The sequence below is a fragment of the Cnephaeus nilssonii genome (assembly GCF_951640355.1).
Source record: "Cnephaeus nilssonii genome assembly, chromosome: 5".
Taxonomy (NCBI): Eukaryota; Metazoa; Chordata; class Mammalia; order Chiroptera; family Vespertilionidae; genus Cnephaeus; species Cnephaeus nilssonii.
The window spans coordinates 103,697,952-103,725,521 of NC_137076.1; the positions used below are offsets into that span (position 1 = coordinate 103,697,952).

At 44.3% G+C, this 27,570-nt stretch overlaps 2 protein-coding genes and 1 long non-coding RNA gene across 8 annotated transcripts in view; 1 reads left to right on the top strand and 2 right to left on the bottom strand.

Annotated features, from left to right (window-relative positions):
- The window catches only part of FBXW11 (F-box and WD repeat domain containing 11), a 104,539-nt gene extending 89,052 nt beyond the window's left edge, over positions 1-15,487 (bottom strand). The window contains exons 1-2 of one of the 6 annotated variants that reach the window (XM_079771013.1): positions 15,168-15,483; positions 4,926-5,086 (exon numbers count right to left, since the gene is read on the bottom strand). Coding sequence is in view for 4 of the 6 variants with exons in the window: in XM_079771010.1 (XP_079627136.1) it covers positions 15,168-15,212 (45 nt within the window). In the remaining 2 variants the exon portion in view is untranslated. Of the gene's footprint in view, positions 1-4,925; positions 5,087-15,167 lie in introns of all 6 variants that reach the window. The other 5 variants (XM_079771015.1, XM_079771010.1, XM_079771011.1 and 2 more) reach the window with 5 other exon arrangements.
- Positions 15,488-15,704: 217 nt separating this feature from the next.
- Positions 15,705-26,183, top strand: LOC307099450. The gene is made up of 3 exons (XR_013813525.1): positions 15,705-15,807; positions 19,263-19,388; positions 26,100-26,183. It is a non-coding gene; the product is annotated as an uncharacterized lncRNA (long non-coding RNA).
- The window catches only part of STK10 (serine/threonine kinase 10), an 83,360-nt gene continuing 76,179 nt past the window's right edge, over positions 20,390-27,570 (bottom strand). Inside the window, exons 18-19 of the mRNA XM_079771009.1 lie at positions 26,166-26,279; positions 20,390-22,671 (exon numbers count right to left, since the gene is read on the bottom strand). Of these exons, the coding sequence (XP_079627135.1) occupies positions 22,531-22,671; positions 26,166-26,279 (255 nt within the window). The 3' untranslated portion in view covers positions 20,390-22,530. The remainder of the gene's footprint in view (positions 22,672-26,165; positions 26,280-27,570) is intronic.

A 27,570-nucleotide genomic window follows, 5' to 3' on the forward strand; every position in this document is an offset into this window, starting at 1 on the left:
TTTTCCCCCCCAATTCAACATGTATGAAATTTTTAATAATAAAAGTTATGGGGGATAAGAGAGAATACCATTTAGAAAGCATTTAGCTTAACAGTGATATAACATCACGAGAGGGTCAGGATATGAGCACTGGCAAGCAAAGCCTGTGATGGTGAAAATTGTTGCTCTGTGACAGGAGGGCAATGTGGCAACATCTATCAGATTTTGAAGAACGCCTATCCAGGGATGCTTACTGGTAGGATTCTGTCCTGAATACCCCCCTCCATGTGAAATAACATATACACTACATTATTCTTTACAGCATTACATGTAATAGCGAAACACTGGAAACAGCCTATACATATGTGTATCAGTCCGATTGGTTTCACAAATTACAGTATATATAATAAATCAGCATGCATCTTAAATGATCTACTCAAGAAGTATGAGCGCTCTTTGGGAACTGATATGAAAGATGACCATGTCATAATTTACATTTTTTTAAAAATCAAGGTGCAGAATACTGTGGTTGAGTAGCTGGAGATACAAGGAATGGGAGACTTTTTTCCCTATGTACTTCTGCCTGTACCTCATGAATTCTGTACCGTAGACATACAGAATGTATTCCAAAAATTTCTCAAGTAATGATTGACTGTAGCTGTAATGAACTCTTCATATCTTCATGCTTTCATTACCAAAACCTAATTACAGTAGAATTACAAGTCACCTGGGAATTAGGGGATGCAGTCAGCACATACGGTGAAAATAGCACATAGTAAAAATTGGCCTTAAAAATCCTTTAAATATATGCCACACTGGACCCGCACACCATCTCAAAAATTCCAACACGGCTAATCTTCACTCCAGCACATAACAGTTCACTGTTTCTCCCACTGACTAGTGGATAAAATATCTGGCTAGCACTCAGGCCTCATGTGATGTTGAAAAATGTGTGTCTTTAAAATACCATACACACACTCATCACAGCTCAATGAGAAGCACTGGGGAACGGAGAGGCTGAGGGAAGAGCAGATTTCCATTTCTCCCTCACTCTTAATCCAGAGCCTTCACTGTTTAGGTTCTTTTCCCCCTGTTTTTATCACCAGATGCAGAGAATTGAATTTGCATAAATGCACAGAAGATGAAGATGTATAGCTGCAACGTGGAATTTAAAAAAAACAACCATTTCAAAAACAGTACCTCTATCAATTAAACAAACCATTACAGTGGAAAAGAAAATCATAACCCAAGCAAAATGGACTCACTTGCTGACTGGAAACAGGTTGACCAGAATTCCCTGGTCAAGATGGAAAGAAGAGAGTGATAATCAACCCCTTGACCAACATCAAATATGATCTTATAAGGAAACATGACCTTAGTTGCAGCCCATTCCTTTAAAGTGGCATTCCCATACCACAATACATAGATTCCTCAAGCTGTGCTCTGAGTAACCTTATAACTCTAGGTAAACTCAGCTACCACTGAGGCTAAATAAAAACTCTCACATCTTTCTATCCCTGCTGTCTCTGGTGAATTCCAGATCCATATTCCTACTAGATACTTCTTCTCCTAGAGGATTCACCATTAGGCAACTCAAATTCATTATAAACCGAATTCATTCTTTCTCTGCCCCCTGGCCCCCAATCTGCCGTTCTAGTATTCCCTATCTTGGAAAAGAGAAAAACATACATCATGGTGCCCAAGCCAAAATCTACAATTTATACTTTATTGCATCTGTGCCCTACTCTTACAAGCAATCTCCAAGTTCTGCAGATCCTACCATCTACACCTCTTTTAAGTCCACCCACCCCCATCATGCCCACTGTCAATGCTTTGGTTCACCTTCATCATTGATCATTTGAACTAACTGGTCTCACTGCCTTGGTCTCCTCCATCCATCTTGCATACACCTGAAAAGTTAACGGTCAAATACAAATTCAGTTTTGTTACTCTTTCTACTTTGAGAACAGAAGGAGCAAGAACAAGTCCCAAAGTAATGATGTAGTAAACTGAAAACAAGCACATTTAATAACATGACGTAACACAAAGAGAATGTATCACCAGGTGTACTTTTTATGAGTACGTTCCTATTCTACCCCATACCGCAGGACCAAATTAAATAAGCTAATACGCGTGTTTCGATAGAAAGAGGCCACAGGGAAGCAAGGAAAATTCAGCTGCCTTAAGTCCCAAATAAACACAAAACGGACCATAGCAGTGATAAAGGCACCGTAGGGAGAACAAAAGGCTTCCCAGACTCAGAAGTCAAGAGTGCATTCAAGTTGAATTTATTAACAGGTCTAAAAACGAATGCCTAATCAGAAGATTCTGGAAAGTAAAAGCAAGCAGGGCGGCTGAAAGAAGAGGTTCTGCCACCGGGAACAACCATCCGTCCCTAAAGGAGCTGCATGAGGCTGTCTCGGTCCCCGTCCAGCAATGTCTCACTTCCCTGGTGAGTCCACGCTAACTGAGCTACTTGACTATGATCTTCTACCTTCATGAAGAGAGAATATTCCAGTCATTTGGCTTGAGTCTCAGGTACCTCTATCACTTGTTTCTTAGTCGAAAAAATTAAGCCGGAATATTAATTAGAACCAAGTAAGCAAATCTACTTATCAGAAAAGTTTAAGTTGCCAACAAGCACATATCATTATAAAATAATAAACTGGAATTCTGGCTTTCCACATCAGTCTTGCACAGCTGGTTAATGTAAGCCCACCTCTGGATGAGAGCCGCTTTGAGCATGCTGACCAGATCAGATTTCTAAGGATGTTAAACCAAGGACTGGACCTAAGATGAAGGTAAATTCTAAACTGTACATGTGGCTTTTTAAATGTAAATTAAAATTAAAAAGCCGAAACCAGTTTGGCTCAGTAGACAGAGCGTCGGTCTGCGGACTGAAAGGTCCCAGGTTCGATTCCAGTCAAGGGCATGTACATTGGTTGCGGGCACATCCCCGGTAGGGGGTGTGCAGGAGGCAGCTGATCGATGTTTCTAGCTCTCTATCCCTCTCCCTTCCTCTCTGTAAAAAAATCAATAAAATATAAAAAAAGAAATAAAAAATTAAATTAAATTAAAAACTCAGTTCCGCAGATATAGAAACACATTTCCGAATAGCCCAATGTGGCTAGTCGGCTACCATACTGAACAGCACAGGCACTGAACACCACCAGTCACCAAAAGTTCTCTTGGACAGCACTGCTCTGGAAGGTAACCTGAAACCCCCGACTGGGAGCCCTCTCGGGAGACGGCAGGCTAGTCCCGGATGGCTAACAGAATCGGAGTGCTAGAGAAGGTAAGAGATACTCAGCAACCATTGTTTCCTTTCCCTCTGCAATGATTTCTTCACGTCAGAATGTACAGTTTAGACTTCAGAATTTGTGCCCCTTTTTATTGCTGGATGATAGTCTAAACTAGAGGCAGGATAGCAGAGGTTAGAAGCATATTCTCTGAAGCCAGACTGCCTGGATACATATTCATCTTTGTCTCTTACTACATGTGTGACCTTGAACATGTTTAACTTCTCTATGCGTCAGTTTCCTCATCAGTAAATACAAATAATGGTACCCACCTCACTGGGTTACTATGAAAATAAAATGAGTTTAGACATAGAAAGTGTCTAGAATTGTGCTCAATACAGAGTCAGTGCCCAGTAAGTATTAACTGCTCTTGTTTCTACCACCACCACCACCCTGATCAGCTCTTCAAATGACAAGTGATAAAAATGCTCATCTAGGAGAAATACTAGCAAATATAAAGAATTAAACTAGAAGAAGGATCACAAAGTCAGAGTGTCCGCTTACAATAAAAATAACTTTTTAAAGATTAAAGTAACCTGGAGAGAATATTAAGTACCAAAAAAACTCATGTTGTCAAGAGAGCTGCCTGACAATGTCTTACTTGTAAGGCTAACAAACCAGAGGTCCAAAAGAAGTCTGCATAATAAGCTACTGAGCTATTTAGATAACCAATAACAACTAAAGAGGAACTGAAATAAAAACAAGTTGGAGTTCACTGGACCAAATGATACTTCCCTGTATAGAACTGTTTTGACGTTTAAATTCATTGCCTCCCTTATACTCCCTAAGTTACCTTTGTGTTTGCTTGATGAACTGACTGGAGATTTTCTAATTTTCTCATTAAGCGGGGAGAGCATCAGATATAATGGAAATACCTTCCCACACAATGACCTACCCTGTGTTCTTTCTAGTGGAAACCGGTTGTGGAACCTTGCTCTTGCAGATAGGCAATTTGAAAACCCAAAGCTGAAGTACACACTTCAGCAAATGGAGTCAGGCGGAGGCAGATCTTCGGAGACACATACAGACCCAAGCTTAAAGCTTGGCTCTGCCATTCACTTGCTGTCTGACCCTGGGCTACCTGCACTTAATGCTTATGAGCTTCACGTCACTATCTGTAAAATATGGGTACAGCATGTGCCAGTTGAATAAGAAATAGCACATTGTTGTCAAGAGCCTACAACAGTACCTGGCACTTAGCAGATGCTCAATAAACAGTTGTCCCAGTTAATAAATCTTCCTGAGAAGAGCCTCCAAGAGTCCTGAGAATAAAAGACTACTTTACGTGGTTAACTACAAAAACTATTTTGACCAGGTATTAACTATAAATTATGAGATAATGCCTCAAAATTATTACTTCTTGTCCATATTATACAAGCTATTCCTCAAACAAAATTCCCTGTAGGACCATTACCATAAACATTCAAGCCTATAATAAAAATAACTGCACTTCTTACACTGCAGAGTTTTTACTAGCGCTTCTGCCACATGCACCTTCACTAATCCACATCCAAACACGGGCACTAAGCACACGTAGCTAACATTTCTTCCTTTCCCTAGGAATGCAAAAAGTAAAAACTTTTGTTTTTAAGTTTCTTTCAGGAAGTTGAGTTCCACAAAACAAAACAATACAGGGTAATGGCTTACCTGGACAATATTTTGTACTTCAGATCCACCAATCCAGAATGAATGGGGGGTTCCCTTTCAGACTAGTCTGAGAAAAGACAGCAGTCAAGCAGCTTCCAAGATTCTTTCCGTTTACTGTATCCAGCTTTCTTCAACAAAATCCCAAACATGCACTTCGGTAACTGTTGAAAGACAGAAAGCAATCCATACACCCACCATGGCACCAGTGGCAAAGGACAGCCACCAGGAAATGGAAGGAAGGGTAATGGAGTGGTGGATCTGAGGCTCAGTTACAACCCCTGAGTAAGCTGTTTGGTATAAAAGGTCTGCAGTAGCATCCCTCGCCTCTGCTGAGAGAAGGGTAAGAAATTCTACATGCCAAAGGCTTACATCCCTAATATTAATATTCACTCCCATAAATAGCATGCAATTTCCAAATGAGAGCAGCTAACAGGTTACACTCTTATCCACAGAAATTGTTCCAGACCATTCAGCTACAATGAACTTCTTTCTCCATTTTCTAAGACAGCGCCTCCACCATTACAAAGTTTGTCAGCCAAAACTAACGATCAGGGAGGGCTCAAATGCCTCCCATTAAAGATACGTATTTAAGAACCTAACAAGAAATCTTTTGGTTTGCTACATATAAGACATCAAATCTACACATTACCCAAATCTTCAACCCTCAAATAAAATATGGACTTTTTAAAACACATGGCATAATTTTAAGAGTGTACTTTTGATTCAATAAAGGTCAATCCCTACAATAGCCAGTCATTGAGTAAACTAAGGGAAACAGTAAAGAACACTAATAAATAATTTACTAGCTGACACCTTTCAAAACATAAGCCCAGTCCACATTTTATGAACATTCTTTTACTACCACACCAACTTTTCCATTAGACTGGAAATTCTAAACAAACTGTAAGGGAGAAAGAGAAAGGCATTCAACAGAAGGACATAGATAAACACTTAAAAATCAAAGACTGTGAACTTATTGCACATAAGTTTTCTTCGTCTTCAATTGCCACACTATTGCCAAAATATCCGTGCAGTAATTAAAATACCTAGCTTTATGGAAGGACTACTAATGGGCCAAGCCCTTTACAGTCATTACTCATTTAATTCTCAAAAAAGATGAGAAGAAATAAGTTGCCCAAACTCCCATATCTACCAGGTAGTATGGCCGAAGCCCTTTTCACAGAGCACAGCTGCACCCAAGTCCAAGGATTAGAAAGGCCAAGATTCCGGAGCAGATGAAACCAAGATTTACTCTCAACGGTCCCTACGTTAATCAACATCAATGGAGAACTAAAACAGTATAGAAGAGGAAATATTTCAGCCTAGCTCAGTGGTCGGCAAACTCATTAGTCAACAGAGCCAAATATCAACAGTACAACGATTGAAATGTCTTTTGAGAGCCAAATTTTTTACACTTAAACTATATAGGTAGGTACATGGTTATTAACTTAATTAGGGTACGTGGTATTTTGTGGAAGAGCCACACTCAAGGGGCCAAAGAGCTGCATGTGGCTCGCGAGCCGCAGTTTGCCGACCACTGGTAGCTGAACAAAAATACAACTGAACCAGATGAGCCATCCTGAACAGCTAATTCCCTAGATCTTGCCACTTAAGAAAGCATTTCATTAGGAAAGAGCCATGTAATTCTAAGGCCTACAATATTAATGTTAAAATAAAACAGTGCAATGCTGCCCAACTAGTCTTTGTTTATAAGCAAAGGCTGTGTCTCTGACCGAGAATCTCAAATCTAGTTGAAACTGAAGAATTTTTAAATTCCCAGGTTTTTAATAAATCATAGGCAATGACTAAAGATGTTTGGATTTTTCAGATTGTAGGCAAAGCAACTGAAGTGACTGAAATACCAGTCAATGATTAACCTCCCCAGAATAATCAGATGGAAATACCTTAATACCCAAAACTTAAAAGATATCACATACTAGTAAGTAAAATCTCAAGTAGAGAATGAGTGCTCAAGTTTTTCCCATTAAGTGACATTACCCTGGAGCCAAAGAATATAATAGCAACCCAGTTTTGATAAGAGCAGCTATAGTGAGATATGGTTAGCAACTAACAACTAAGGCAATATAATAAGAGTCTGCTTTTCAAAGTATAACTTAGTGCTACAACAAAAAATGCTGAACAACTGTAGCAAAACACAACCAGAACAATTTGACTAACGAACCCATTTCTGAACCTCTAGAATTGTCAGGCCTTTTCCCTGTGTTAGTGAGTTCATTTTCCCCTCTTCCCTTCAAATGAACATTTACTGAATGCCTAAGTGGGGGAAGACCTTATGCTAGAGACATAAAGATCAACAGATGCCAGACCAGGAGTGTAAAGACTGGGGTCCCCTGTCCTCTGCCCCTTCCTCTTTAAGTCCCCAAGTGACCATTTCACAGAACCAAATATATTTTATTATTAGTTCTCCTAAGTGGGTGTTCTCAATTTAACTCTTAAAAATGTAAAATACTCAAGTTCCTTTTTTCTCAGTAGAAATCTCATTTAATTCTTCTTTTGCTTCTGTGAATCAGAAGATTGCTATTAAGAGAATGGTTCCTATATTCATTATACTTATATTTGCACATCTCTCTACTCACAGAGACTTTTACATGTTAATGCCCCACGGTTTCTACTTCACAGCTCGAAAGTGTTCATTGTTAACTAACCCCGAGAGGGAATGTCCTGAAAATGCTTCCTGCAGACATCACAGAACTCTGCAATCTTTGAATTTTGTTAAAATAATAGTAAGATCCAGGTTAGAGATACCCTACTGGACTGTCAGGCCCCTGGTGTGTCTCTCATTTGCCTACAAAGACAAACTTCCTGTTAGGCAATTGTGATTAGCAGAAACTTAACTGAGGGAAACAAGCACGTTCTTGACCAACAGGTTTTCCCCCTTTGTCAACTAATTCAATGAACAACTCAAATGCAACTCGGGAGGAAACCTTGTATGATACTCACTGCTTAGTCTGCTAAAGGTCAAATCATCAGCTTTGCTAAAACAAGAATCAAAAATCCTAAACCATTCAAACGTAAATCACAATGTTCGCTGTCAATGTGACTAATCACCAGTCTCTTTCTACCTGAAAACCCAACAGGATTTCTCTGTAGTTAGAGTACAGGTCTAATTGTGTCTAATTGGTAGTTCTTAGTAATTTCAACAGTGCTTCCCAGATTTCCGAGATAATACTGATTCTGTATGATTTCATCATTTCCCCCAAAAAATAGCTAAAAACAACTGAATTTTAGGCCTCTGTAAAGCTTCACAAATAAAAAGATGCACAACTCGGCGGGAGGGGGGTGGGAGGGGTGAAAACCTCTGCACACCAACTATCTTGACTGTCCTTTACAAAATACAGTCCCTGTACTTGTGGGGAATGTTAGTGTGGCAGGCAGGTGCTGAGAAACAAGCCTCACACACATATCTCATACAATCCTCCCAATAAGTCGAAACAATGCCTACATTTTCTTATTTTTCCAGATAATAAAATCACACCTCAGAGAGGTTAAGGTTCTTCAGGTCACACAGCTGGCAAGAGAAGAGCCAGGCTACAAATCAGTGTTTCACTCTCAAGCCCACACCCTTTCTGCTACAGCACGCTTCCCTAAGGTCACAGAACCCTTAGAACTTATCGACTGTTGGGCGAGTTCACGTCAACAGATATGAAAGGAATCTGAGTTTCCTCAATACTCTGCTATCAATCACACTCGGGATGTGCAGATAGCAATGTGTGTCTGTGTCAATTCTGTAAATATGGTGAAATGTCTATGGAAGTCTGTGACACACCCTCCTCTTCCCCTTTCGTCTTTTCTCCTCTATTCATCTCCACCCTTGGCTTAAGGTTATCAAAAGGAAATCTTAAAAAGCTTTCACAACAGGAAGAAAACAAACAAAAACCTAACCTTGCCCGTGGCTCAGTGGTTGAGTGTTGACCTATTAAGCAGGAGGTCACGGTTTGATTCCAGGTCAGGGCACATGCCTGGGTTGCAGGCTTGATCCCCAGTGTGGGGCGTGCAGGAGGCAGCCAATCAATGATTCTCTCTCATCATTGATGTTTCTCTCTCTCCCTCTCCCTTCCTCTCTAAAATCAATAAAAATATATTTTAAAAAAACACACCTAACAATTCAAATTAAAAAACATCTACACCCCTAAGTTCTAAGCATTATGAAGTATTCAAAGGACAATAGGACAGAGGCGCCGAACACAATCACAGGCTTTTATAATAAACAGGAAGGTATGATAAGTATTGTAAGAGTTAGGAACAGATTATTATGAGAATTAGTGATATAGATGAGAATTTTCAGAAAAGAAAACGGTTAAGATATAGGCAGACAGCAATAATGCATGTAAACAATCAACCAAAAATTCAATGTAACATTTACCAAACACCTACTACAAGAAGGCACTGTGGGGAGTTTATCATTTAATAGAGGACACAAACAGGAATCTATAATACAAGCCCAGAATATGTGAAGTCCCACAAAATAAATGCAGAACCAGAATTTATTCATTCCATTTAATAATGACTATCATGTAGGCCAGCGGTCGCCAACCGGACCACTGGTGGTCTGGGAGGTCCGAAAGGCTGGCGACCGCTGATGTAGGCAGTGCTATAGGTAAAAAACCAAAGTGGTATCGGCCACCATAACACACTGACATCAGAGGTGACATCTGAATTGTTTTGAAGGGACAGGACTTTATTAGCATAGGTAAAAGAGAGGACTGCTGACATCTGGCCTAAGCCCATTTCGCCAGAGAGCCAACTATCAGGTCCTTCCCATAATAGCAGCCGTCAATACATGGGCTTAGGTCAGTTCATACTGGTGCCGACGAAGGAAAGAGTGTGAGCACAATCAGAACTAGAGTCCTTCATGCTTTGGCTGGAAAATAGACTGAGTGAGGGATGTGGGAAGAAAAGCCAGCAGGGAGCTGGAACTGGAATTAATAGGACTTGAAATGCTTTCTTTCCCTTAAAAGTGGAAATATCACCAGATGGAACTCAGGATCCCAGACACCTCCCAGCACAGAGAGTTTGTTTCTAGAATTCATAGAATCAAACAGCACGACTCAGAGGGACATACGTGCTATTCTGTGAACCTATGTAATGCGCTCCTGTGCCAGCGCTCTCAGTTTTCAGGGTATAGCATCAGGGGTCAACAGTGCCAAGACTTGTGTGCAGGATCATGGTTGGTTGGTTGGTTTGTTTTTGTCAAATCTGAATGGACATCTTACCTACTTCAAAATCGGGGGCAAAAAATGATATATTTGAGCGATAGCCTCGTGAGGCAGGTCAATGAGGTCTAGGAATGCGTATATTGTTTATTTCATTTGGACCCTACTTAAACATTGCTTCGTCTATTTAATCTGCATTTGGGAAATCAGCACACAGCTAGACTTAGGATACAATTCCTTAAAGGAGTTACTAAACAACCCACTTACTCTACTTAGAAAGCCAATGATAGGAAGGGGGAAAATCCAAAAAGAAAAAAAAAATTTTCCAGTATCTTCACTTGTTTCTTTCATCTCCATGGCCTTGTGGCCTTTCTTCAACAGCTCTAAAAATAGCACTGATACCACACCAATGTATTTTACTTATATTACTACATTCAAGCGATAACAGGAAAATGGCTCACTTAAGGTCACTTAGCACAGAGGAGAACCATTCAACAGCTAACAATAGAGTAAAACTGCCCGTTATTGATGTAAAGGTTGGGGAAGGGATGAGTTCACACCCACAGAGGAGGCAAAATTACCTTTCCTAATCTTTTAGCATCAACTTCCGCCATCTTCTAATAGAAGATTATCCATCTTTCTCTTCCAGTTAGCAGCTCTGTGAGTGCTTTCTAGTAATGAGGGCCTCATATCCTAACTCAAGCGATAATAAATACCATGTGATACATAATACACAACTCTCATTTTTTCCAGTGACGTCCACTGTGCTAGACATAGCCTGGTGAATTTGTTATATTTTAAAATGGTTACTATTTTTCTACCTCATCCTATATAATAAAACCCTAATATGCAAATCGACCGAACAGCGGCACGACCAGTCACTATGACGTGCACTGACCACCAGGGGGCAGACACTCAACGTAGGAGCTGCCCCTGCTAGTCAGTATGCTCACAGGAGGAGCACCGCTCAGCCAGAAGCAGGGCTCATGGCTGGTGAGTGCAGTGGTGGTAGTGGGAGCCTCTCCCGCCTCTGCTGCAGGCGGGTGGTAAGGAGCAAGGGGTCCCGGACTGCAGGAGCCCCAGACTAGGAGAGGGATGTCTGACTGCCGGGGGTCCTGGACTGGGAGAGGGTGCAGGCCGGGCTGAAGGACCCCACCCCCCGCTCCAGTGCACGAATGTCGTGCACCAGGCCTCTAGTCCTATATAATAAAAGTGTAATATGCAAATTGTCCCCTCGACCAGGAGTTCATCTGGGAGTTCGGCCAGGGGGCGGGGCCGGCCAGGGGAAGGGAGGGAGGCCCAGGCTGGCAGTGGCAGCGACGGGGGGGGGGGGGGGGGGGGGGAGGCCCCGGTGGCAGCAGGCAGCCGCTAGGGACCCTACCAATGGGGCCTCTAGTTAATAATAATAAATCTGATTTTACCAAATCTGTAAGTTTGAAAAACAGTCCCATAAACAAGGTATAGTATTGGGCCAATATAAGGTCATAAAAGTTATTTGGTGGTTAAATTATTCACCATCAGCAATTGTAAATACAATTGTCTCAAGAGTATATAGTTGAGCCCTGGCCGGTGCGACTCAGTTGGTTGAGGGCCATCCTGTGCACCAAAAGGTCTCCAGGTCCATTCTGATCAGGGCACATGCCCGGGTTGCAGGCTCAATCTCCACTAGGGGGTGTGCAGGAGGCAGCCAATCAATGTTTCTCTCATTGATGTTTCTCTCTCCCCCTCTCCCTTCCTCTCTCCAGAATCAATTTTTTTAAAAACGTTTTTTTAAAAAGGAGTATATAGTCAATATTAAAGACTGAACCTGAAGAGGTAGGTATGTTGGAGAAGCATTCTTTGTGGACCCAGCCTCAGGCAGGGGTGGAAATCGCAACAGGGCTATATTTGGGAGATTTTAATTACCCTGTCACCAGAGTAAACAACAAAGTGCAAGAGCCCTAGCCAGTTTGGCCCAGTGGATAGAGCACTGGCCCACGGACTGAAGGGTCCCGGGTTCGATTACAGTCAAGGAAACATGCCTGGATTGCAGGCTCAATCCCCAGTAGGGGGTGTGTAGGAGGCAGCCGATCAATGATTCTCTCTTATCATTGATGTTTCTATCTCTCTCTCCCTCTCCCCTCCTCTCTGAAATCAATAATAATATATTTCTTTAAAAATAAATAAATAAATAAATAAATAAATAAATAAATAAAAGTGCAAGAAAAAAAGGAGAGTCACAAAGAAAGAAAGTAGAGGGATGAAGATTAAGAAGTTGGAGATACCCAAGAAGTCTGTTTCCTCACTTTAATATAGCACGCTCTGAAATACCAAATGAAAGTTATCCTGTTAACCATTAAGTGCCAAACTGGTACAGGCAGCACAATCACAAATATTTGAGTACTGAAGCTGACTCATAAAAATCTAAAAATATTTCATACTTTAGGCTTTCAAAATAGCGTAAGTTTAACCCCTTCCCCTCCTTTAATCATGTTCTTTTGAAGCCAATGTAAAAAATATTTTTTTAATATATTTTATTGATTTTTCACAGAGAGGAAGAGAGAGGGACAGAGAGCTAGAAACATTGATGAGAGAGAGACATCGATCAGCTGCCTCCTGCACACCCCCCACTGGGGATGTGCCCACAACCAAGGTACATGCCCTTGACCGGAATCGAACCCGGGACCTTTCAGTCCGCAGGCCGACGCTCTATCCACTGAGCCAAACCGGTTTCGGCCCAATGTAAAAAATATTTTGAACCTACTTCTGAAAACGGTAATTAAAATGTGGTGAACACAGAAAGCCACATGCAATTAGATTTTAAGGCTTTATCATTCCTACATCTGATCCTGGATTTACTAAATCAGTTAAGTAGCTGTGCTGTCTACTACACTGAAATATATACATATATGTTTATGAAAAGCATTGCCTAAAAATCTTAACGGCTATCCCTTTGAGGGAATATCAAAATCTGTGTATAAAAAGCCATTTTAAAATTGATCTAGATAACTACTAAATTCTTTATTAAATTTTCTAAGAGTCCCAGGTTATAATGTCTTTAAAAGGCTGAAACATCTTTTCTGAGCAGAGACAAGCACAATCATGTAAAATCAAAACGTTTTTAAGTTATGAGCATAAAAAGACAGTAAATGTAGGCTGGAGACTTTTTTAACCATACACCCGAAAACACTAAGTAGATTACACTGTGTTTCTTATAATTCTTTTGAAAAGAAAGACATTTAGTTATTTTTCAAATCATTAGAAATGAAAGGAGCGCAGAACAGCCAATGTCAAAGAGGTACCAAGATCCACGTTTTCTATTATGAAGTACTGTAAAGACACCCATAAGAATATGTACTCTATTTGTAATTCTAACTAAGACATTTTACCAAAGTAATCTACAAAGTTGCAGAATGCCAAAGGCTTGACTACAATAGCTCAATAAATTATACTGAGGAGGAAAAAAATTACTTAACAAATGAAAATCAAATAAAAATCCACAACTGACAGGATCCCTTAAAAAGCAACCACACGTGTGGGCACACACACACAAATTAGAAACTACTAGAGCTTTTTTTTTTTTTTAATATATAGTACTGTACTCAAGAATGCTGGAGAAGTCTAGCCCTGTGAATTATGCAAAGGACAGCAGATATTAAGCGGCCTCCCTATTTACGCTACTGTACTTCCATTTTTAAAACATGCTTCTCGACTCCCCAGATACCATCGTCCACAGAAACCATGCGGCTATCCATCAGACTTTCAGTGTCACCATTCATTATTTATAGCATTAAATGGGGGAAGTGGCTCTGATGTCACCGACCCTACCCAGTGGAATCACTGACTCAATAAACATGTTTCACACTGGAGAAAATCTGGCTGGGAAAACATTTTGCTGGGTGAAGTAGATTCTCTCTCACCTTTCCCCTCCACCCTGGGCAGAAGCTGTTACCGTGTCAGGAGAGATACAAAGAAACTGTCAAGATTTCCACAGGAAGAAACCCTGGGCTTGTCCATTTGCTGAGGCTCTGACTTCCTCCACAGCCCAGTGTGGTTTCCCTAACGTTCAAATTGGCAGGTAATAGCTGCCATGTTTTATTTCTCCCACCCAATCATCCACCAAGTAGCCAATCTCTCATGGTCCCGTTTCTAAAAAAAAAACACCACAAAACACCCTTCTGGCTCCAAGTCCTAAGGGGGAAAGGGATTGGGGTGTCCGCGGGGACGAGGAAGTCTGCTCTGGCTAGAAATGGTTTCTAACAGAAGAGTGATCGCTCCCCCAGGGACTGAAGATTCTTTTTTTTTTTTTTTTTTTTGGAGAAGAAAGAACTGGCGGGCGGCAGTCATGAGGACAACCCTTCCCCCCTCCTCCCCAATTTCCTAAAGCAGCTCTGGAAACGTGAAGTTACTCCGGGGAGATGGAATCCGGAGTACCTGGGGCCTTGCTATGCAAACATCCCTCTCGGCCCAGTAGGAAGCCCTTTGTCCAAGAAGCCGGACATCACTGAGGTCCGGGAAAGAGGCCCTTAATCCGTCCCAGCCTCACACCCCAGCGCTTCCCACCTCCACCCCGTGGGGCCTCTCCCGGCACCCACACAGCTCCAGGCTGGGGAGAAGGTGCCGAGACCCCTGCTCGGACGCGGAGGCCCGAGGCCCGGACCGATCTCCTCTGTCCCCCCTCCCATCTCCATCTCACTCGGCCTAAGTGGGGCTTGCAAGAGCGGTGCAGGCCTGGACCGAAGAAACAGGAGAAAAAATAAATCCACTTCTCAAAGAGAAGGAGATGCCAGAGCGAGTGTGAGCTAAGGCCACAGCATTAGCGAGCGAGGGTCGTTCGAGAGATGGGCCCGGAGACAGGACTGGGGGAGGGAGGAGAACCGAGGGGCAGGAGGGGGCCGGGCCACCTCCGGCCAGAGATCTCGAGGGATCCGACGGAACCGCGCCGGGCCCGAGGCCAGGGAAGGCGGGGGGGAGGAGGGGGAATGGGGGCCGAGGCGGCGGGGAAGGGCCGGGGCCGGACGCTGAGATGGGCAGGCCCGCCCGGGGCCGGGCGGACGGAAGAACAGACGGTCCAGCGGGCCGCACTCACCATGAGCTCGATGGTCTTGTCCTCAATCACCGAGTCGGGCTCCATGGCGGCCCCGGCGGCCCCGCCTCGCTCTCCCCGCGCAGCAGCGAACCGCCCGTGCGGAGGAGGCGACGGCGGAGGCGGCAGAGGCGGAGGCGGTAATCGCACCCACACTAGCTGCCAGCCCGCCCGGGCCGCCGGCAGCTCCGCCCTCCCCCTCGGTGGACGCAGTACGCAGAGCGAGAACTACAGCTCCCAACAGGCGCCGCGTGCTCCGCAGAGCGCTGTGGGAACGAGAAGCCGACCTCTCCTGGCAGCTCGCAGCTGAATTCTGAGCCGGAAGTAGCACTGGGTAGTGACTGCGAAAAGTGCAGACTTAAGGGTTCCCTCCAGATAGAGCCTCGGGAGTTCCATGACTACATGTCCCAGAAAGCCCTGCGCGCGGGTTCTCCTTCCGCTACTTCCTCCTAACTTCCTGGGAGCTACAGGCCGCTCAGACCGGAACGGAAAGTCCGAGGCCACTATGCACTTGTCAGAGATTCTGCGTAGGCGACCCATTTCCGCACATGCGCAGTCAGTGGCCGCGGCGCCCATTCGACGCCTAGGTAGCGGCTAGGCTGGTCAGCGAGCGTGTGGTGGTAGGGACACGTGTTGGAGACAGGTGGGTTCTAGGTACTTTAGAAGGGGATGGGCTTAGGGCTCAGGTGGGGGAAAGGGCCGGCCGGCGAGAGAAGCTCGGCTAGGGAGCAGGGTCGACGAGGGGCATCCCTCTCGGGCATCCGGTGAGGCGTTTGGAGGTTTAGGTGGGGAAGAGGAGGTTTGTGGAGATGAGCCGTGGTGCTGTCTCTATGCACCACGACCTGGGAGGAGCCGAGAGATGAAAGGGAATCTGTGTATACTGAGCCCTCTTACTCACTTATTCGTTCAGAAAGTACTTTTTAAACTTCCAGCCACCTCCGGTTACCATTCTAGACACTGGGAGTCAGCTCTGAACATCACACACAAGGTCTCTGTTCTCGTGGAGCTTAATTCTGGGGCGGGGGGGGTGTCCTTAACCAAAGGAGTGCCAGGCGCTAAGGAAGAACACGGCTGGAGACCTGGAGACTCCTCGGGAACCCTGTCACCGGCCCTGTGAACTTTGTCAGTGCCTTCCGATCAGAAACCGCCAGGGACACAGCAGTAGCTGAACCAGTTGGTTTTTTTGCTGGTCCCCGTGAGGAACGACACTCACCATGAGGTGTGCTGGGACCTCTCAGTGAGAGCTGTTAGGTGACCTGGGAGAGGCTTTGAGGAAGTGAGGCTTTCCCTGGATTAGATGGTGCCGGGAAGCAAGAGGGATTCTGTGATTGGGTATCTCAGTACATCTTACCTGGAAGGGAGGGCTAGGACACTGAGGGTAAAGCTATTATTGGCACATAAGCAGCCGCCCCGCATTTTAGTGAGGGTGGAGCGGTCTTGTTTTTGTCTTGATCTGGCATGGTCACAGAATGGCCTAGTCAGGTGTCTGTGCTCTGTGAAATTACTGGATTCCACAGGAGCACGAGGCCGAGCTAAGAAGGCGAGGCTATCTCTGCACGTGTACAGTGAGTTGACTAAATGAGCTAGAAACCCCATGTCTAAGGTCCAGGTTATTAGTTGTTTTTGTGCACGCAGGACACCGTGTAAGCTCCTCGCCGTTGGCGTTTAAAGTTCCATGATCCTTACCTCATGCTTTCCACCAAGGGAACGGAAAGAAAAGCGACAGGAAGAAAGTGCACAGGATTGGAAAGTGATTGCCATTAACCTGCTATCTGAATTTCATCGGACCCCTTCCCCTGTCTGGGCCATGGGACATTCATTAGTAAAACAAATTGGTTACAATAAATGACCCGTGTTTCAGTGACCTATTGCATCATAATAAAACACCCTCAAGACTTAGTAGCTTAAAATGTTATATTATTTTTCACCATTGTGTGGGTTGACTGGATTCAGCTGAGCCCACATAGTATAAGCTGCAATTACTTGGGGGACTGATATCAGTTGGGAGCTCATCAAAACAGCCTCTAGGGCCTTTCTACCTGGGCTATCATCAATCAGGCCTCTGCAGGATAATTAGCTTTCTAGAATCTGGACTCTAGATTCTAGAGCAGCAGTCACCAACCTTTCGGTCCTCATTGGTTGGCGACTGCTGTTCTAGAGGACATGACCCCAATGAGCAAATGCTTATTAAGCCTTTGCTAATGTCCCATTGGCCAAAGCATGTCATATGGCTCAGCCCAGAGTCAGTGTGGGAAGGGACAGAGTCCTGGTTCATTGGGAGCCACCAGTGTATCAGCCAGCCAGACTTCTGAGGTCCCGGCACTTTCCACAGGGCCTAGCACGTAGGGTTAGGGTAGGAGTCACAAGCTGAATATGTCCCCTCAATATGTATGTTTATCACACTGTCTTTTCTATTGTTTTAAAATTTGACACTTTCACATTTTAAAATCTGAATTTCCAGCTTCTCTCAAAAATTAAACCCTCTGTTCTGGCCGGCGGTTAGTGTCAGTGTTCAGATTCTTGGTCAGGGCGCATACCCAGGTTGCAGGTTTGATCCCCAGTCAGGGTGTGTACGGGAGGCAACCGATCCAAGTTTATCTCTCATATCAATGTTTCTCTCCCTCTCCCTTCCTCTCTCTAAAATTAATGGAAACATTTTTTTTTTTTTTTAAAGACTGGAGTGGGAGCCCTAGCCAGTTTGGCTCAGTGAATAGAGCGTCGGCCTGTGGACCAAAGGGTCCCGGGTTTGATTCCAATCAAGGGCACATACTTTGGTTGCAGGGTCCTCCCTGGCCCAGGCCCTGGTCGGGGCTCGTGCAGGAGGCAACCAATCAATGTGTTTCTCTCACATTGATACTTCTCTCTGTCTTTCCCTCTCTTCCTCCACTCTCCCTAAAAATCAATGGGCAAATATCCTTGGGTGAGGATTAACAACAAAATAAACATTGATGAAAATAAAAGAATCTCTTGTGGAAAAAAAAGACTGGAGTGGGACCCTGTAACTATTTCTGCTCTGCCAGCTGGCACAGGGATTAACTGTCAATAGAGCACCATAGGAGACACCGCTGAGTGAAAGGACTTCTCTTCGTGGCTTGAGGACACTTCCTTTTCCTTCTTGCCTTAGTGGCACACAGCAGCAGCAGTAGTTTGCAGAACTGTATCTGACACGCATACACCGGTGGCTGGGATGTCCAGAGGGTGGCTTCCCTGTGAGTTCAGTGGCACCTCAGCAGGCATTTCCTGCTGCCAGCCCCCACCTGTGGCATTTCAATTGATGTATTCTCACCTGTGATGATGAGTTTCCTGCATTCAGATACATTAGGAGGATAGCGCATGGAAATTGTGGCAACTCATTTCCACTAATGTCAAAAAAAGGCAGGTCTTTTGAGGGAGAATCTTGCGAAATCATAAGAGTGTCAGTAAGATGTATTGAAGGTAGCAGCTCTGTACTTTATCCACATGACCAGGCTTCCTGCCTTATCTATCTATCGGGAAAAAAAGGTATGAACTATATATTCGCACATTTATTTGGATTGAAAAAGCCAGACTTTCTGACAGCCTAATTTGATTGACTGGTTCGATAGGATTGGCATTGCCAATAATGGGCTGTTAGGTTAGTTAATTCTTTAGTACCCTGATTGTGTGGAAAATATATTTAAAGCACATAAGTACAAACATTCATCAATTCATTTATTGGCAAGTGTATTGAAATTAATATTTGTATTTTCCCCTACCCTTTTTAAACTTAGGTTAAATAAGACACCTGCAATTGAAAAAGTAAAGTTGTGTTAGTCAGAATAGAATACACTATGCCATATGAGCAGATTATCCTGTGTATCAAGTAAACAGAACCACTAAGAGTGAATTAAGGAATATTTTACTAAGAGTTGATGTTATGTAATTGTCAAAACTATTTAAGCAATCTCTAAGGCTCTTGTCTTCCTGGGTAATAGTGGATCTTAAAAGTCCACGGGGCAAGCAAGTCAGGAAGGGGAGATGGGTGGAAGGTTGGGGAGAGCAAGCATAGGTGAACTGGGGTCAGACTGAAACCTGTCAGTGCTTATTGCCCCTGACCTTGGTGCTATGGATGTCCTGCAGAGGCTGAAGCCCTGTCACAGAGCTGAACACCCACACCTGGCCCAGGACTCAGAGTAGCTGAAAGGAGGCTCTAGTCTAAGGGAATGTGGAGCCATTGCAGAACCAGCCACTCCTCACACCACGGAGGTGAGTGAGCTGAGCAACAGAGATGTATTTGGGCCACAAGATGACTGCAGTTTCACTTCCACCCCCCAAATCCCTCAGGAATCTGCCTGTGGCCCACCCTAATCAGAAACAGACAAGAACGAAATTCAGGGAAATGTAGTTTCCTCGCCAAGCTGACCCATTACTACGTTTTCACACCTTAATACACGTATCTGTTCGTGGGAAGTCCAAAGTGTCAGCCAGCTCTCAATCTGAGTTAGACCACCTAGAATGCGTGGTCTCCAGTATTAATGGGAAAGGGGGAGGCTCACTAACTATTAACTGCCTTATCTCAGAAAGTCATTCCTGCTCGCTGTTGGCCAGTGCCCAACCACTCCGTCCTGAGGCTGGAAGGGCTGCCAAAGGATGTGCTCTCCTGTGTGACTAAAAAAAGAAACGAAGTAGAATTCGCTGAACAAATAGGATGATCTCTGCTACACAGGTATGATTAATATTCATTTTTTAAATCTCGGTAAAGTCTTTGGTATGCTCCGAGAAACTGAGTTTCTCCAGTGACAATATAAAAAATCCTTTTAGTAGTCAGGTGGTTCCCAATATTTTGTTCTTAACAAAGTTGATTGGATTGAGTTCCCATTTCCTCATCTATAAAATGGGAATGACGGTGTCTTCCTCATGGTTTGTTGAAAGGATTCAATTAAGTTAATATGTGAAAACTCTTGGTGGTTGAATGTTGTTGTTGAATGAGAATAGTTAATGTCTGTAGAGAGAAAACACACACACGCACACACAGAGCCAGGCGTAACTTTCAGAACAAATACCCTAAAGTTAGACCTGCTGTATGACCAGTGCACTCAGAAGCTGGTAAGCCCTTTCTTGTCTGGCAAATGTGGAGAAGTGTGCCCTGCTTTTCCCACTCCAGCCCAAGAGAACACCCCAAAGGCAAATAGTTTCTCCCTTTGTTATTTTATTAGAAGCATATTTACATTCTTGCAGTTAACTTTGCAGAGAACATTTTACAAAAGCCTTGTATAAAGTTTGTAAACTACATAAAAATAACTTCTATCCTTCATAAAGGGAACATATAAGTTAGTTATATATACTCTGCCATAAGTTGACTGAAAATGAGGGACAGTTTCATCTGTCCCTCAGAGGAAACGTTAGCTCAGGCCTGAGGAACACTGTGTGGGGCCTTCTCCCTGACGGGCAGTGCACACTGGCTCAACTGTGAGGCTGGAAGGCCCGACCAGGCCCCGTCCAGAAAGAACAGCGACCTGTTAGGGCTCAGGTGGCACTGAGCAGGGAAACAGCAACTCGAACACGATTCCAACATGAATGACAAGTCACGTAAGGGAAGGACCAAAGACTTGCCTGAGCCATAAAACCTAATACTCATTCTCACACCCCAGGCTGTAAAAGGCAATGTGTTGTAAACAAAGCCCAAATCAGCCCTACCTGACCATTCGCCAGTACTGGCCTCTGGCAGAACTGGGTCTGCGTTCTGTAGTTACACTGCTGCTGGCTCACACTTTCCAGCACCTGTGCACCAAGAGAATCAAAAGGGACAATTGTCTCATTTGTTGATACCTGACCAGTGTCCCATGTGGGTCAAATACCGAAGCAGGCAAGCTGAATGCTCACTAACCTAAGAGAACCATCGCCTTCCCACGGCCTCCAGAGCATCTTTAATGCATCTGTAAGACTTGGGCACCCCAAGTCCCTTCTTTCGAATGGCGACTCTCCCTTTGCAAGATCCAGGAGAGGAGGATTACAGTCAGTGCTAAGAAGACTTTGCTTTAGAAAGACAAAGCTTCGAGCCTAACCATAAAGAATCAAGAAGGAGAAAGTCCTCCTGGGGCGCGGCATTAACTCTATCACTAGCCGATTAGCACCCAGACTCAATGTGCCCATATGATTTCTCAAAATCACCTTCAGTTTTCTGTCTTGTTTCTTTAAAGCAGGTATCTTCCTGAAGAAGCCATTCATTTATATTTGTTTCAAGTTAGAAATCATGGTGAAAAAAGTTTTCTTTGTAAATAAGCCGAACGCCAGTTTGAGCATTTGCCTTCATTGGGTTATGGACACTGCAGCCTTGGGGATCAGAATCTGGAAGGCCAACTGATGACCCAAAGGTTCAGGATTCTGTCTGAGCTACAGAAGCTTTGCTTCTGCCATGTTCCGGGGGGGGTGGGGGGGGATGCAAAAAGCATTAGTTTCTCTCTGATGCTTTTGCTTCCTGAAGACTGCCAGACCTCTGAAGTGTGAGGCCAGACTCCTAAACTAGGGCAGAGGGAAACAGCCTTCCCATTTCACCTGGGCAAATGTGAGGTGGAAACAGACTGGGCTGTGAAAGTGTTGGGTGGTGAACACACCCATTTGTCCCTGAATGTACCATGTGGTACACTACAGTACCACATGGGGGCCAAAAGGAATCACAGACTGTTCACCCTGTGCCATCTTGTGCCTCTGGTGCCAACATGCCCCATACCAGTGGCTCCACCTAACATACTCAGTGGCTCAGGCAGCAAATGTGTTCCAACCCACCTGGTACAAGAGGCCCAGGGACCCAAGCCCTTTGTGTGTGTGAGTGTGGGTGCAGGAAGTGGGGGACACAAGATGGCATGAAAGACCTGGGACCAGGAGAATGAACAATTCTGGCTCTCTCCCATTGTAGACATGGCCTCAAGAGAAAAGCAAATTGGGGAAGTGGAGAAATGAGGGCACCCGCTGAGCAGCTGGCTGTTAGGAGCCATGATTCTTGTCTGACACTGCAGACATGGCTGAAAAGCCACCAAGAATTACAGCATATGGACGAGCCCATGGTGACTTCAGTGGCAGCACTGCACCCACAGACAGCAAAAACTGGTGTTTTGGCAAACAGGAGGGGCCTCGAGGCTACAGCACACTCATTCCTCTTAGACCCTGACCACACCCACAACCCAAATCACTGACTGCTTGAAGGGGCCTGGGGTTCAAAGAGAACATATATTAAAATTAGGCGAACCTCCATGAATGAGCGAGAAGTCAGGAACACGGGTCACTCGGGCAAGGGGCTGGATTCGAGCTGGTGTGGAAGCAAGAGGGAAGGGGTCCTGAGTTACTTGTTCACAGAGAATGGGAGGGCCCAGAGGCCCACCAGCCTGCCAGCCACAGCCCCGAGCGGCTGTTAGGAAGCATCAGCAGAGCTATAGGGAAAGAACTTGGTGGCCTTGTTTGGGGTGGTGGGGTTCGGGCATTCAGTCTCCTCGTTCAGTTTGAAGAACATCTCCTGCTCCCGCTTCTTCTGGTTCAGATCTTCTTCCAGAGCCTAAGAGAGAGGGTAGATGGAGCTCAGATTCCATAGGACACAGGTCTTCCAACCTCAGGAACCCCACCAAAGTGGCCTTCTCTGGAAATTTCCCTCCTGGGCCTTGGTGCCTGGGTAACTTGGTCTTCCCTCTTTCCTTCCCTAGAGCTTATCACCCAGAAAGCAAGCACCACCTCCTCCATCCTCCTGCCACAGCCATATAGGAGTTTCCTGTGAGCTAAGGGCTACAGTTTGGGGCAGTGCCCATCTACATGGGGTGTGGGAAAAGCAGGTGCAAATCTGCTGGCAGGCAAACAGCCAAAGGAGTGGAGAAAAGCCCGAGGTACAGATGGGGAGAGAGATTTAACAGGGGAGCAGAAATGTCTGCGTTATACAGTGTTCCTAGCCAGGGCCCTGTCCCACAGAAATCACCAGGAGTTGTTTTCAAAACACAGTAAAACCTTGATATAGTGAACTAATTCAGGGGAAGGGGTGTCTGTTAAAGCCAGAAATCCATTATATAATAAAGCAGGTTTTCTGAATGCGTGTTAAAAAAATTGACAAATTAGTTTACCTGTTTTTACTTACGTAGACACATATGTATAATTAAAATTAAGCATGTATGAAGAGTTTAATTCACAGGAAAGTTTTCTATATGTATTTCTGAAATTTTACATATACTAAACAGGTCTAGTAAATGTGTGCATTCACCAGTCACTGCAAGTAAACAAATGCACTTAGCTGGGGCGTGGCTTAGCTCACTTGGGAACATGGGCCCGCACGTGTTAAAACTGCTACAGACATGAGTGATTTGAAATTTCTGGTAATTCACACAGACTCTTGGCTCAAGTTCTCCTTTGCTGAATGTATTAATATCAAAGTGTTTGTGGCAAGCAAATATATATGCAAGATAAAAGTAGTACTGTTTAAGCTCCTGTAACAGAAGTTACAAAACGCAGTGCCCACGGGAGCCAGCCAGATGAGTAAATGAGTGGAGAGCTGGCTGTGAGACAGTAGGGAGTAACCGGGACTGTGTTGTGGTGAAGAGCACCAGCCGGGTCTGACAATGGCAGTCTTCAGTTCTAGCTGATGGCTGTCATGTGGTTTGATGGATCCAGTGTTACCAGAGCTCCTAGGTTTTCAAAAGAAACTGGAAGTCCAGATTTTTATTTTTATTTATTGATTTTAGAGAAAGAGGAAGGGGGATGAAAGAGAGAAACATCAATCTGTTGTTCCACTTATTTATGTATTCATTGGTTGATTCTTGTATCTGACCAGGGATTGAAACCACAACTTTGGCGTAGTGGGTCAGTGCTCTAACCCAGTGGTCGGCAAACTCATTAGTCAGCAGAGCCAAATATCAACAGGACAACGATTGAAATTTCTTTTGAGAGCCAAATTTTTTAAACTTAAACTTCTTCTAATGCCACTTCTTCAAAATAGACTCGCCCAGGCCGTGGTATTTTGTGGAAGAGCCACACTCAAGGGGCCAAAGAGACGCATGTGGCTCGCGAGCCGCCGTTTGCCGACCACTGCTCCATCCCACTGAGCTACTCAGGGCAAAATCCAGATTTTAATGTAAAATTTAGTTGGTAACTTTCAAAAAAATTTAAACTGCTATGTATTGGCCAAATCTGACATCTGTAAGCCAATTTTAGCCCACAGGCCATCAGTTTGGGACCTCTGCTATAGGAATACCAACTTAATTCTAATAACTACCACAGAGAGTTAAGTAACTTACCCAGGGTCTCACAGGTAGTAATGGGAGAGCCAGGACTTTATTCTATCTACGTCGCTCTTACTTCAAGGCCTCTTACATAATACTCTATTCTACCAACCACATCTATTCCTCTATGTAACCTAAGGCGGGAGATGTCAGCCCTCTATCTGTAAGGGGCCAAACTGTAAATATTTTTGGCTTTGTTGTAGGCAGGCTGTGAGTTCTCTGGCACAACTTCACTGCAGTTATAATGCAAAATCAGCCACAGACAATATATCAATGAACATGCATAGCTATGTTCCAATACAGTCTTACTTTCAAATACAGGTGGTAGGTTAGATTTGGCCCATGAGCAGTAGTTTATGAACACCTGCTTTTAGGAACTACACGTCATTCACATTTACAGCCCCAAAAAGCAGGGTTCGGGAGGGAAGACCTGACTTGTCTGAGGCCGCATTCTAACTAGGACCTAAGCAACACTTCATTGACCCTACAAGATATTCTGTATTTACCAAAAGAAATCTAAATTTTTAAAAATATTCCACAATGCACAATCATCCCCCCTGAACCCATACACAGACAGCATCTCAAGGCTACTGACTATAATGCAAGAGAGTTAAAGAACATTTATTCCAGAATGGAAATCACCTCTGGGTCAGTGTTCCAGCAGCAACCCAGGTCGCTAATGACAGAACAATTCTAGAGGGAATTCTGGAGAGGCAGCCCCCTCAGCAAAATGCAATGCCAGCTCCCCAAACACACTTGTAATGTCTCCCCTAAGCCCAGCTATCCCCATGGAGCAATCTGGGATATGAGGCAGTTGCTAGAGGCAACGTAACCCATTCCTTTTCTAACTTTCTCAGGATGTGCCAAGGGTATATAGAACCCGCAGGTAAGAAAGCAGGTTAATATGTATTTCCTTTCCAGAGTCAAGCTATGCAGGAGCATTACTGATTTGAGTGTCAAGTATGGAAAGTCTCAGCAGGTGTAGTTACAGAAACTGATGCACGTGGGCCTGCTAAAAGCAAGTGCTGGGACCCTGGCCAGCTTCCAGCCAGAAAGCTCCATTAGCACAGGGAGGGAGGCCTCCACTCAAGGACTTCCAAGGCCATTACATAGCTGAGGTGAGCAGCCGCCTCCTGTCCAGACCACAGTTACAGCAAGCGGAGTTGATGTGTGATGGCAGAACAAACCTCAGGGCTTCCGGACACGGCACCAAAAAGAATCAGGGCAGCGCTCTCCTCAGAGAGATGAGGCGAGTATAAGGAAATGTGTATATCCTTGGCCTGTACCATGGGTTGGTGACTTTTCACATAACACTGTACAGTATTCACTTCGTACATCTAAAGTGACCACACTGAGGCTCTCATGGTTAATCTATTTGCCAACCTGGTGAGGCCATGGTACCCAGTTGTTTGGTCAAACACCAGGTTAGATGTCGTTGTGAAGGAATTATTTAGATGTGATTAACATTTAACTCCATAGATCTGAGTAAAGCAGATTACCCTCTATATCGTGGATGGGCCTCATCCAATCAGTTGAGGGCCCCATAAGGAAAAAGAAGTTCTGCCTCCAGACTACTCTAGGGCTCAAGTCTGCAACATCAGCTCTTCCCTAGGTTGATGCGACCTGCCCTGCAGACTTCAGACTTACCAGCCCCTACAACTGTGTGAACCGGTTCCTTAGAATAAATCTGTAAATGTGTATCTTATCTGTATCTACCTCCTAGGCAGACATCTGTGGCACAACATGGAGCACAGCCTCCTACTGAGCCCACCAGCCCAGACGTGGTTACCTTTTTGCGTGGCCGAAGCCTGTCCCGCCATTCCTTCAGGTTCTGGTTATGGCTCTCGTCCAGGGCCTTCAGCTTCTGGGTTTCATGTTCTACCAGGAGGTGACACTTTTCATTCTGGAACAAATTCCAGGCAGAACAGGTAAGAAACTCAGAAGGCAGAGACAGAGGGCTGAGACATACCTCGTGCTGTAGCCACGGGGACACCAGCACACTCCCCTCGTTTCTTCTTGATTATAAATCCCTTTTCTAGAAAACTCCATAAAAGTAAATACATAATGCACCAAGAGGTGCCGGCGGGGGGGGGGGGGGGGGGGGGGAGGGATATTTCAGAATGTTAATATTTCTTATTGTGTAGTGGGATCTACAGTAATTTTGCAACTTTCTACGTTGTGCATTGTTTGAATTTTTCAACACAAACATGTCATTTTAACAAAACAATAAAGCTAACAATATGATCATGTGCCCTAATGTCATTGTCAAGAAATTGAGGCAACCACTACAAAAAATTATCTATTATTTCCTGTCAGGCCCTATCCTGTATATTGTTTAGCTTACCTTATATATACAGTTCTGAAACCTACTTCCCTCCCCACTTAATATTATAATGTAAAGGTTTCTAAAAAGAAGTAAGTTTTCATAATCATCATTTTTAGTGCCCACAGACTCTCCCACAGTATGGATCCATCAAATTAACTTAAACATTCCCTATTTTTGGCCACTTAGGTTGCTCTTAATTTTCACTTTTTAGCATTGTGTTAAACATCTATCTAGGGACTGAGTTGTGTGTCCCCAAAATTCAGATGTTGAAGCACTAGTCCTCAATGTGATTGTATTTGGAGTGGGGCCATTGGGAGATAGGTTTACATGAGTTTGTGAGGATGGGGCCCTGCTGATGAGACACCAGAGGGCTTGCTCATTCTCTCCCTCCCTATCAGGATGCAGCAAGAAGGCGGCCATCTGCAAGCCAGGAAGAGAGGCTTCCCTAGACTCCAGCCATGCTGGCAGGCTGGCCTTGGACTTCCGGGCTCTAGAACAGGAAGAAAACACAACTTCTGTTTAGCAGCCTGAGCCAATAACTGGATAAGATAATATGCACAGATAGTTATATTTCCATAAATTACATATTTTTCTGCATCGGATATTATTTCCTCAGGTTAGATTTTTGTGGCAAGGGGTGAGGGCCATGGACCTGGCTGAGGCTCTCCCAGCCTCACTGTTTCACTCTGAAGTAAGTTGTCTGATTCCTCACAGGGAATCAATCTTGTGGTTTATAAGGAGCTTATAAAGCAGGGGACAGTGCCTTTAATACAGATACCTCAACCCTATTAGGGTGGAAGAGTAGAACCCGTTGGGGGATTTAAAAATATTTTTTTTTAATTTTCAGTTAGAGTTGACATACAATATT